The sequence below is a fragment of the Ceratotherium simum genome, chromosome X (genome assembly GCF_057802395.1).
Source record: "Ceratotherium simum simum isolate JZ-2026a chromosome X, ASM5780239v1, whole genome shotgun sequence".
NCBI lineage: Eukaryota > Metazoa > Chordata > Mammalia > Perissodactyla > Rhinocerotidae > Ceratotherium > Ceratotherium simum.
The window spans coordinates 58,517,926-58,530,688 of NC_141940.1; the positions used below are offsets into that span (position 1 = coordinate 58,517,926).

The 12,763-nt window shown below is 36.8% G+C and overlaps 1 protein-coding gene across 1 annotated transcript in view; it reads right to left on the bottom strand.

Moving 5' to 3' along the window:
- KLHL4 (kelch like family member 4) overlaps window positions 1-10,634 on the bottom strand; it is a 120,802-nt gene extending 110,168 nt beyond the window's left edge. Inside the window, exon 1 of the mRNA XM_004436747.3 lies at window positions 10,104-10,634. Coding sequence (XP_004436804.1) covers window positions 10,104-10,525 — 422 coding nt within the window. The 5' untranslated portion in view covers window positions 10,526-10,634. The remainder of the gene's footprint in view (window positions 1-10,103) is intronic.
- Window positions 10,635-12,763: the final 2,129 nt, after the last annotated feature.

A 12,763-nucleotide genomic window follows, 5' to 3' on the forward strand; every position in this document is an offset into this window, starting at 1 on the left:
TAAGTTTTAGAGATCCGCAATACAACATTGTGCCTATAGTTAACACTACTCAATTGTGCAATTAAAATTTTGTTGAGAAATTGGTGCAGCCTCTATGGAAGACGGTATGGAGATTCCTCAAAGAATTAAAAATAGAGATGCCCTATGATCCAGCCATCCCACTACTGGGAATCTATCCAACGAACCTGAAATCAACAATCCAAAGAGGCTTATGCACCCCTATGTTCATTGCAGCATTATTCACCATAGCCAAGAAGTGGAAGCAACCTAAGTGTCCCTCGACTGACGATTGGATTAAGAAAATGTGGTATATATATATACAATGGAATACTACTCAGCCATAAAAAAAGACAAATTCGTCCCATTTGCAACAACATGGATGGGACTGGAGCGTATTATGTTAAGTGAAATAAGCCAGAAAGAGAAAGACAAATACTGTATGATCTCACTCATATGTGGAATATAAACCAACACATGGACAGAGAAAACTGGACTGTGGTTACCAGGGGCAGTGGGGCTGGGGGGTGGGCACAAGGGGTGAAGGGAGTCATATATATGGTGATGGACAAACAAAAATGTACAACCCAAAATTTCACAATGTTAGAAACCATTAAAACATCAATAAAAAAAAAATTTTGTTGAGAGAGTAGATCTCATGTTAAGTGTTCTTACCACAATAAAAAATAAAACAAAAGCTAAAAGATTTTTTAAAATTAAGTCACTTATTCAAATTTATTAGTGAACTGTCTAGTATCCTAGAATTCCATTCAGCTAAACCTTGATAAAAACTATCATACTTTTTTAGATCTAAACATCCCAAAATGGATATTCCACATGTCGAGTCCTGTATTTTCTAATTTTCTCACCAAATTTTTTTCTTTAAAGTATTGTGTCTATTAACATGCTTTCTTTGCTACCATTCATTACTTTGTTATTCCTGTGAAATGGTATTGTTTGAGAATCTCAGGAAAGCAAGTGGAACTTCTCCCTAAAATTATTCACAGACACAAAATATTTCAGCAAAGTCTTAGGGGTTAATAAGCCCTGACCTCTAAGAAAAAGTCCAGACAGTCCTTATCCTGTCTTTTAAGATCCTCCATAATCTATGCCTGACTTTCCTTTCTTGGTTAATTTTGTACCATTCTCCAGTGTATATCATTTACTTCAACCAAATTGAAATCTGCTGTTTGAGCACACCTTAAAGTTACATGTTTCAGTGCCTTTTTGAAGGCACTCTGTGTTTTTCCTCCTACCTAGAATTCATTCTTCCTCACATCTGTATCAAAATGCTATCTATTCCTTAAGATTCATCTCAAATCATATCTCCTCCATGAAGTATTTTATTTTTTTTTGTGAGGAAGATCAGCCCTGAGCTAACATCCATGCCAATCCTCCTCTTTTTTTTTTGCTGAGGAAGACGGGCCCTGAGCTAACATCTGTGCCCATCTTCCTCCACTTTATGTGGGATGCCGCCACAGCATGGCCTGACAAGTGGTGCATTGGTGCGCGCCCGGGATCCGAACCCAGGCCGCCAGCAGAGGAGTGCACACACTTAACCGCTAGGCCACGGGGCCGGCACCTCCATGAAGTATTCTAAGGTTGCTCCAGTCAGATGAATTATTTCTTGTCTTTGAATGCCAATAGGGCTCAATGACCAAGCAACTCAAACTGTTCTTCCAATATACTCCTTTTTTATGGCCATGAATCCTTTCACGTGAATGCACTTGATCTCCCCAACAATATTGTAAGCCTCTAGTGGGAATCGGCATATATTATTTATCTTTTCATTCTAGAGTGCCTAAGAAAACATAATGCATACAGTAGGGGTTCAATAAATACTTGTTGAATGGAGGAAACAATAAACAAATACCAATGTCTTAGTTAAGCAACTGGCTTGTTGAATGGTACAACAGGCCTCAGACTAAATTAAATAGTTGCGTTGCTGATAGTTTTATGTGACAGTGTGTTACACATGCAGTTGTTTATTAGTGTTGTTATAGCTACTATAATCAACATTAGCCAGAAAAGAACACCTAAATGCCACTGTGCTGACAGGAGTGTAGTTTTACAGGAAAAAGGTGGACAAAAGATTTAACAGATAGCTTCTATTGAGTGAGACAGCAGTGGAATGATCAAGAACCAATCACTTATGTTAAAGACCTGCTGAAAAAAAGTTGCAAGGTGTTTAATATGGCTATGGAAAAAGCAATAGCAATAGACAGGGTGTGAGGATGCCAAGAGGTCGCCATTCTGTACAGCAGCATTTTAAAGCATGCAAGGGATAAGGCATTTTGACTAATAGTAACAGGCTAAGAAAGGTTAACCAGGAGTAACAAAGGATTCACTTCTGATAGTTTCATTAAAAATGATCATTGATATTGCTCTCTTCAGTGCAAATGCTAGTGACACATATTATGTCTATATACTGATTTGAGAAATACAGATTTTACAGTGTTTTCAGAATAAAACCTTACGTAATGCTTTTTTGTGTAAGATTTCAGTAATACCTATACCATCCTAAAACGTCAGATAACTAAAAACTATTTGATTTCAATTTTCTCACTTTTAGTTACCTTTGCTTAGGTAGTTCTTTTTAAGTCTATTTACAAAATCTTATTTCTCAACCGTTAGGGCTACACATTTTCCATTCTCGTTAGTGAAATTATAATCTGAATAGAACAGAATCGCCATGAATAAAATATACTCAATGGCTATATATATATTTTGTGTGTGTGTGTGTGCGAGGAAGATTAGCCCTGAGCTAACATCTGATGCCAATCCTCCTCTTTTTGCTAAAGAAGATTGGCCCTGGGCTAACATCCATGACCATCTTCCTCTACTTTATATGGGATGCCGCCACAGCATGGCTTGACAAGTGGTGCATCGGTGCGCGCCTGGGATTCGACCCTGCAAACCCTGGGCCACTCAAGTGAAGCAGGCGCACTTAACCGCTACGCCACTAGGCTGGCCCCTCAATGGCTAAATTTTTTATTTTAGCATGGAAGGATAGAGACTTTTGTATAAGGAAGCTTGTTTTACATGTGCCACTGTTTATCTCCTGAGAGGTAAACCATAGACAGCAACGTCAAGAAATAGAAAAAAAAAGTGGCAGGCCAAGTTTTCGTTTGGAAGCAATAAATATATGCCACTTCATTAGTTTCCATGGTGTCCTCAATGATTAAATAAAAATGATTTTCTGTTATATTCAGCTATGACCCTATTAGTTGCTATGCACTTAAAAGCTGGTCCACACCAAATGATAGCCACAATCAGTATCACCAGGATAGGACTTAAAATTGCATGTACTTTTTAGATGCTGACTTCCCTAGGATTGCCTTTAGGATATTATCTTGTTGCCAATGTATAAGATTTTTGCATGGAAGAGGTAATAACCCACTGATTTTGATTTAGTATCCCTTTAATCAGTTGCCAAACAACAAAAATAAACAAAACAAACAAACCACAAGCACTCAAAAACTGAGTGGTCTTCTAGTGTTGATATATGAAGTCTATTTACTAGGACAGTCCTTGCTAAAATATTGTACTTTTTTACAGAAAAACTGTGATAGTATAATGATGGTATAGACAGTCCCCATAAACCCCACACCTAGTTTCTCCTATTTATTAATATCTTATATTAGTATGGCACATGTATTACAATTAATTAACCAATATTGATACATTATTATTAACTAAAGTCAATTCTTTATTCAGATTTCCTCAGTTTTTACCTAAAGTCCTTTTTCTGTTCCACATCAGATTTACTTGTCATGTCTTCTTAGGCTTCTCCTAGTTGTGACAGTTTCTCAGACTTTCCTTATTTTTTTTTTTTTTTTGGTGAGGAAGATTAGCCCTGAGCTAACATCTGTTGCAAATCCTCCTCTTTTTGCTGAGGAAGATTGGCCCTGAGCTAACATCTGTGCCCATCTTCCTCTATTTTATGTGGGACGTCTGCCACAGCATGGCTTGACAAGCAGTGTGTAGGTCCATGCCTGGGATCCAAACCTGTGAACCCCGGGCCACCAAAGCAGAACGTGCAAACTTAACCACTACGCCACCAGGCCGGCCCCAGACTTTCCTTATTTTTGATGACATTGACAGTTTGAGGATTACAGACTAGGCATTTTTTTAAATGTCCCCTTATTTGGATTTGTCTGATGTTGTTCTCATGATTAGATTAGGGGGTGATGGGTTTTGCAGAGGAAGTGCCATTTGCATCACATCCTACCAAGTGTACATACTGTCAACAAGACTGAGCACTTTTGATGTTAATCTTGATTACCTGGCTGAGGTAGTATTTGTCACTCTAAATGTACTCTCCCCCAGCCCCATGCTTCCATACTGTAGTTACTCTTTGGAAAGAGGTTACTATGTGCAGGCCACACTTAAGGCACAGAACTTGCTCCACCTCTTTGAGGGCAGAGTATGTACATAAATTATTTGGAATTCTTCTGCACAAGAGATTTGTTTTTTCTCTTTCATTTATTTATATATTCAATCATTTATTTACATCAATACGGACTTATGTTTATTTTTTTACTTTGGTTTATAATCCAATACTATTTTATTTTGCTGCTAAAATTGTTCCAGCTTTGGCCACTGGAAGCTTTTTCAGTTGGTTCCTGTGTCCCCTTGACATACCCCCATCATTCTTTTTTTGAGGACTTCCTTACGTTATCAGACTAAAAGATGTTCCAGGTTCATCTTACAAAATATTATATTTTGACTTAAGTTTCTTTATTAAGAATTCAGTATTCCTCACTCCTCCACCTTGATTTCAGTTTTTTATCTCCTTCAAATATAAGAATTTCACACTGGTATACATATATACATACACACACATATACACATATACATATATATGCATATGTGAATGTGCGTGTGTGCGTGTATAACATTGCCATTATCTTCACTTATAAAGTCATAGGAAAGACATCAACAAGATTAGCATTAAGGGGCAGGTACCTTACAAAAGTCAGAAATAAGACATGCAAGTTTAAGAAATAAACTTTAAAATACTAAGTGACTGAACGTTTAGGCAATGGGTCATAGGTCAATATAATTAATATGTTGCTCTTGAAGTCACATATTCAATAGTACCATACATTTTGAGTCCTTTATTTCTATTTCCAAATGTAGACATGAAATGATACTTGCCTTTCAAATATCAGAAATAACAACTATAGGTGCTTAATCATAATATTTAAAGAAACATGGCCCTAAGGTATCGCCAGATTCCTAGATGGAAAGAAGTCCCAAATTTTTCAAATATTAAATATATTTTAATTAATGTTAACTTAAATATATATCCAATACCACACTGCTAGAAGTGAGACATGAAGACCGTGGTACCTCACTCTCAGGAATGAAGCTGTGAGTAGCAAGGGTTTAAAATCAACCAATAGACGTTCCATCTCTAAAAAGGTTAATAATTGTTCCATTAAATTTAAATTATTTGTTAAAATACTCTAAATTAGTAAAGCAATTGAATAACTTATGTAATTTTCTATGGTATATTTTAAACCATAGGCAAAGGGATTTAACCTTAAACTTTCTATAAACAACAATAAAATTGTAGTTTGTTCCTTATGCCTTCCTTTGAAGTAACAGTTTCTACTGAAAAACGCAGTGTAAAATTAAGTAAAGCAGGCCTAGTTCTTAACTTTAGAAACCCACATTATTTTTGCCTTGTAAGAAGATAAAACAACAACAGATAGCCAACAAAATAATACCCAGAGAAATATCATTTGTAAATGTGAACACCATCTTCACATTCAAAGATTTTCCTTGGGAGAATGAGAAAATATATGTAAAGTATTTAGTGCCTGGCACATAGTAAGTGTCTACAAAGGGTGCTTATTAATTTTAATGCTGTATTATTATTGCTACCTTTCCAAAATCATCTCCTGCTACTCTCCCCATTGAGGACTCTACTCCAGCTGCACTGGCCTCCTTATGTTTGAACATATCAAGCACACTCCCATCTCATGGCTTTTGAAATTGCTTTTCTATCTTCCTGGGAAGCTTTCTCTGTGTGTGTATGAACATACACATAGCTTACTTCCTACTTTATGAGAAAGACTATTATAATAAGTTTCACCGTTTAAGATTTAGGATTTCCCTTATGCATAAATATTTCCCAAGCATATTCCATATCACAGATGGATTTGTGCTGAGGATGAAGATGCACAATATATTTGGCCCTATCTGAATAGTTTTATTAAGAAAGAAAATACACCATCATGTGTCTGTTTTCACAAAGGGCACAGGCCTCTATACATGAGACATGGTCTGCTGACTGAATAGCCAGATCCTCAGAGGAGAAAATGGCACTGTGGTTACAGGATGGCTGGAAAGTCACCTCTGTGGCCATGGGAATGCGTGTAATCTTAAAATCACTATATAGTAACGCGTAACTTAACAAGAGGGACATGTTCTGAGACATGCATCGTTAGGCGATTTTGTTGTTGTATGAACATCATAGAGTGCTTACACAAACCTAGATGGTATAGCCTACTACACACCTAGGCTATATGGTACCAATCTTATGGGACCACTGTCACATATGCGTTCCGTCATTGACTGAAATGTCGTTATGCGGTGCATGACTGTGATGAACAACAGGTTAGGGCATATTTTTGAGTTCACCAGTTAAGGATGTTTTGGACATTAATCAATGGACTGTGTGGGGACATGTGACATTGATTTGAATAGAAAAAGATGGATGGCGGTTAAGGGCTCTGTTAAGGCACAGCAGCAGTAACCTCTCACTTGCTTCGACCTCATGAGTCAGACATTCTCATGGCTTCCCCCTTCACTTCATTTAGATCTCTGCTCAAATGTTACCTCATCAGAAAGGGCTTCCCTATCTGAAGGAGTATCCCTTCTTCACTGTCTTCCCTCTAATTACTTTTTCTTCATACTACTTATAACCATTTAAGTATTATATTTTTGGTTTATTTTTATTGTCTCTCTCTCCCCATTAAAATGTATACTCCATGAGAACAGGTTCTCTGTTTTGATCCTGTTTTATCCTCGGCACCTAGAAGTATGCCTGACACACAATGGGTGCTCAATGTTTGTGGAATGAATTATTAATGAATTCTAAGTCTTGATTCATCCAATCTCCCCTTCTTCGGGATACCACAGTATACAGTGACAGCTGCTCTTTTTATTTTAGACAAACCTCACTTGAAAATTGGAAAGGACTCAAGTGGAGAGGGAATTTGGAATCTTGTCTAATAATGCAACACTGGCAAAGATATACAAAATTACATATTGTACAGTTGGTAGGTTATGCAAAAGACTAAAGCCCCAGCAGGTAGAATGAGGATATGATCCCCATTCCTGCAAAGTTTTAAGGAAAACTGAACAGCCCTGTGAACCTCCAACTTTGTACAGGGGCGTGTTGTTCTGGGTCCATACACAGGTAATCAGCATTTTACTCAATGTTCTCAAGCACAGTGAGGAGATAACTGCATTTGTCTTAACAAATGCAGTTTAACACTTTGACATACACCTGGGGACTAATGCAATCATTTCTTTCTGAGCAGTTACAAAATATTATATTTATATATATAATTTCATAACTAAATGTTCTATCTATAAGAAGCATGATCATAATGCACTGTTAAAATATTTGTTCTGATTTTGGGAATGCTAGGGATGAGATAAGGGAAGGACACTGAGCAAGGTAGTTACGGAGAAGCACAGATGCAGAGTTAGTAGATAACTAGGACAAAAAGAAAATGATAATTGAGCCCAGGTCTCTGATGACGGGCGTGCTGGTAGATGCATACTTACAGTGTGGGATCACGATACTGAGCTGTTCCTAAATGAAGTACATATTTATAATTCAACTATATAGAAATGTATTTGCTAGTAATTTAGTCCATTCTCTATTCATTCCCTGCAACATTTGTAGAAAGCAGGATGGCTTAAAGACCCTTACTTTGCCTTGAGTGTTAGAGACGATCTTGTACTAGTGTGATAATTCTCCACACTGACTGCCGTTTTGTTTGTCTGTTTTTTTTTAAGCACAAGAGTTCTATTGAGGGGATGGCAGACTGCTGCCAACTTCTCAGGATCCTTTCCTCCTGCTCCCCAATCTTGCTGAAGAAGAGAGGCATTAGAGAAGCAGGACATAAGACAGCTGTTTCTCAAACTCTCGTTAATCGAGACATAGCAATTCAGAATGGGTAATGATAGATTAATAAGCCATCATATTTCAATTAATAAGGTCCTCAATTTACCCCTTCTCTTCCACTTAAAATATCCTTGGCACATCTATAAAACCACTTCCTGTATTTATTTAAGAAAACATTAACTTTCCACTCTAACCATAGGATATTTAACAGAACATTTCCTTAGAATATGAAAACTATGAGGAATAAAATAAAAAGAGAAACATATTTTTTAAAAATATTACTTGGTGACACGTTATATTTGACGTTTTATCTGGCGTTTTCTTTTAGCAACTAATTTATTGTAAATATATTCTCATGCTGGAAAATCAATTCAGGGATCCTCAAATAATTTTGTCAGGAGGTCACAGCAGATAATTTAAATTTTTCTACAACAGAGTCAATAAGTTTAATATTAACAGCCAAATTCAGCAGTTTTTAAAATTGTTATTCATGATGAGGAGAGATAATTTGAAAACCTGCTGAATCTAAAAGTATGGATCATATATTACTTTGAAAATTCAATTAGTTGTACTAAATACAACCTGCAATGCCAACAATTATATAGCATTTTCTGGGGTAATCACGAAAATATTTAGGAAAATTCATACATACATACTTTATTTCTTAAGACCTCTGTATCACAAACAATCTAATATTATACTCAAAGTCATTTCACGAAGTCTTTTGCATGTTTACATTTCAACAAGATCGAGTTCCTATAAGGGCATCATTTTCACAGTTGATTTGTCTTTTGCCACAATGTTATGTTGCTTTTTCTATTGATATTATGTTTTGAATTTCTGAAAGCAAGGAACTGCCAGGGAGATATATTGGAAAAACTTATATCTAGAAGCAAATTTGCCAGTCCTTCTCTTCTATGCTTATGTAGAGACACAGTATAGCAAATATCCAGATTTCCAAATAAATTAGCATAGCTTTATGTTAAACTGTTATATATATAATTTAAAACATATAAAAATATTTCTTTTTCTACAGCTCTTTTAAGCTTTAATTACACTGCCAAGATCATCAATTGTGTCTACAACATGTTGGGGAAATAAAACTTGATAATGAAAAAGAAAACAAAAGTAGAGATCTACTAGGTTAAGTTAGACTGGACAATATTAGAGGAGGGAACATAATTTTCTTCCACTCAAACAATACTGGTGGACACAAAAATAAAGATAAGGTCAAATATTTTTGAACTATACTGAAACTATACTTTATTATCACCTCTTATTCCATTTTAATGTCCAGAAATAGCTGACATGTCCTATTTCCTACTTTAAGATGTCACTGCTGTAAGCAACATTACCTGCTTTATGCAAAATATTTTCATGACTGCAAACTAACTATGAAACTAATACGACTTGAAATAAATCTCAAATGCCAAAAAAAAAGCTGTTCCATATTCTCACATAGAGATAACATACTTATCAAGTGTCAATATAGCAACTATGTACTAAGGAACAGATAAGGATGTGCTGAGGAGTCAGAGCTTTTATTTTGTCAGAGTTGGCCTAACTCACAAAGTAAGAAAGAGTTCTATGTGATTCATCATACTTGCACAAAGAATCACAACTATTTGAACATCCAAGCAACAGAGGATATTTACAGAAAATTAGTAGTTGTAATAAACGTCTTTAAGAACTGGAACAGAATTCTTAATGGAATCAGAATGGACTAGGAGAAGTAAATTCACAATCCTAAAACATATTTCCCATTAATTATCAAAACCTATGTATTATTACTGTCTTCCTTTATAGACTTAGAGGAGGGGGTTTCTTGGAGACCCTGACTGGCTGCATACAAATTCTGAGCTTATTTTAGCACTTCTATTTAAACACTAAATGAGAGTTTTTTAGAGGATAAGTTAACCTAGATATGGCTCTCAGTTACGCGATCGAAAACTCCTACCTTGCTGTAGAATCCTCTGTATTGTCATCAGCCATCATCTCCAAATCTTGTGAGTGTTTCTCACAAGCTTCTTTGAACAAATTCTCCTCTGAAACTGCTTTAGGAGTATCTTCATTTGCTCGAAGATGTTCTATCAGGTTTAGTGGGTGCCAATTCTGAAGGGCTATTTGATGGGCAGGGGACGGTCCTGGCACTGGTACCAGTATGTTGTGGTGGACAGGACTGTTGCTTTTCTTCAGTCCGCTTCTGTCCCGAGAGTGGTTCTTCAACCTGCCCTGAACCGGGGTCCCTCTATGCTCATATCCTTCCTGCTGAAGGCAGTTTCCAGTGTTGGGCGAACCTTGAGAAGGATGACTAAACCACCTCCAGCGTAGCCTTAGGATCTGTTTCACATCAAACTCTTTCTTGCCAGACACTGACATCGTTGCAGAAGGAGACAAAAGCCTTCTCTCACAGAAAGGAAATGGAGCCTTTGTTATCTCTTGTTTCTCTGCCTCTTCTGTAGAACTAACAAAAGCACAAGTGCCGAGAGCAATCTTTCTTGCTTCCCCCCAACCCCCGCTGCCTGTGGTACACTGTGAATACTTCTAGCTTTCCAGCTGAAGCAGAAAGCTGCAGCTAACAGTGTAGGTGGGAACCCATACTGACAGGATGATGAGGTCAGACCTTAAACAAGTAAATCAGCTTAGCACAGGAAAGCAGCTACCACAACACACTCCAGCTGCTAGCTCTGCACACTCACAGCCCTCCCGCCTGGACTTTGAATATCTAACCCAGCTTCTTCCTTACCGAGTGAAGTAGCTGCAGCTTAAACCCAAGCAAGTGAGCAAAAGCAAAGCGTTTAAGTGTTCACTTCCTTCTAGATTCCCTCCACTCACCCACCCTCTGCCAGATTCGTTTTCCGGTAGCCCACTTCTAAAAATGTGCCACTTTGTCCTAGGAGAATTTGTAACAGGGGATTCATTACAATCTATTTTGGGGTTCTTATGGAAATCTTGAAGATGGTTCATTAAGGGAAAGCATCTTGTCATCAGTCCCTTTGTGCGTGTTTGTAGTTAATTTTACAAAACATCTGAAAATGTGAATGTCTTTACATAAATATTTGCTTGAAAACCTGAACAATTTCAGAAACATAAGAAAGTGTTGGTTACCCATGACTAAACACACACATCCCACTGGGGGATGTATTGACGGTATTTTAAATCTACACCTAAAGGAAGAGAGCAGTGTTTTTCTAAGTTGGTTAGGTTAGAAGAGATGTCTCCTCTCAGTGACAAAAGCTTGAAAAAAAATAGTCCATTCTGGCTCCATGCCTGTATAAACACCTCTTTATCATGATCTTTACTTTCACAGGAAGTGTTAAAGGTCTATTTTCTTTGTTCAAAAGTCCTTATGAGAGAATGCAAAAAGGCACATTTGAATTAACTCCAAATTGCCACATAATTCAGTAATAACGGTGCAGAAAGTACTTCAAGATCTGAATCAGAATCACTACTTTGTATAGAGGTAAACGTTTCTATAATAGTCATGTATCAGGAATGCATTCACCAATGCCATTTTGAAACTTAGTTTGTACTTTATCCAGCTTCCATGTCCTGCATACAGGTGATAATGAAGAAATTGTACCAGTGTATCCTTAGAAAGAATATTGATAAGGTTTTGGTTTTAGTTCTGGCTTTATGGTTAATGAGCTGTATGATCTTGGACAAGTCACTTTACTTCTTTGCATGGCAGTTTCTTCATACATAATATGGATAGGCTGAACAGATTTCTAAGTTTTTCCTTGTAGTGGAATTTAAAAACTTGGAAATAGAGAATGAAATGAATATATTTTTCTGAGTTTTGGTAGATATCTTACTTGCAGTTTTCTATAAATCTAATTATACCTTTCCCTTTCCACTCTTGTTTTTGTAGGTGTAATGGTAAATTTATGTGTCAACTTGCTGGGCTATGGGGTGCCCAGATATTTGGTCAAACATTATTTTGGGTGTTTCCATGAGCATGTTTTTGGATGAGTTTAACATTTAAATCGATAGACTGAGTAAAGTAGATTGTCCTTCCTAATGTGGATGGGCCTCATCCAATCAGCTGAAGGGCTGAATAAAAAGAAAGTTGACCCTTCCCTGAATAAAAGGAAATTCCTCCTGCCTGACTGCCTTCAATCTAGGACATCATTTTTTTCCTGACTTCAGACTCAAACTGAAATGTTGGCTGTTCGTGGGTCTCAAGCTTGCCAGACTTTGGACTGGAACTACACCATTGGCTCTCCTGGGTCTCCAACTTGCTGACTGCATTTCTTGGGACTTGTCAGCCTCTATAATCATGTGAGCCAATTCCTTATAATGAATCAATCTCTCTCTCTCTCTCTGTATATATATATACATATAAATATCTATATATCTGTATGTCTATATCTATATCTATATATCTTTCTCTGGAGAACACTGACTGATATAGTAGGGTTTCTTCTAGTACTAAGAAATTAATAAATACACGCTGATAAATATATAGTTGATTTTTTATACCAGTTACAAACAGGTTATTCCCATCTCCAACTTTCCAACCTATTTTTCAACAGGTTCCTTAAGCCTCAGTGTTAGCATCTATCATCATCTCTCTTGGGTGATTGTGTCGTCTATTGCCAGTACTTAGCACGTAAA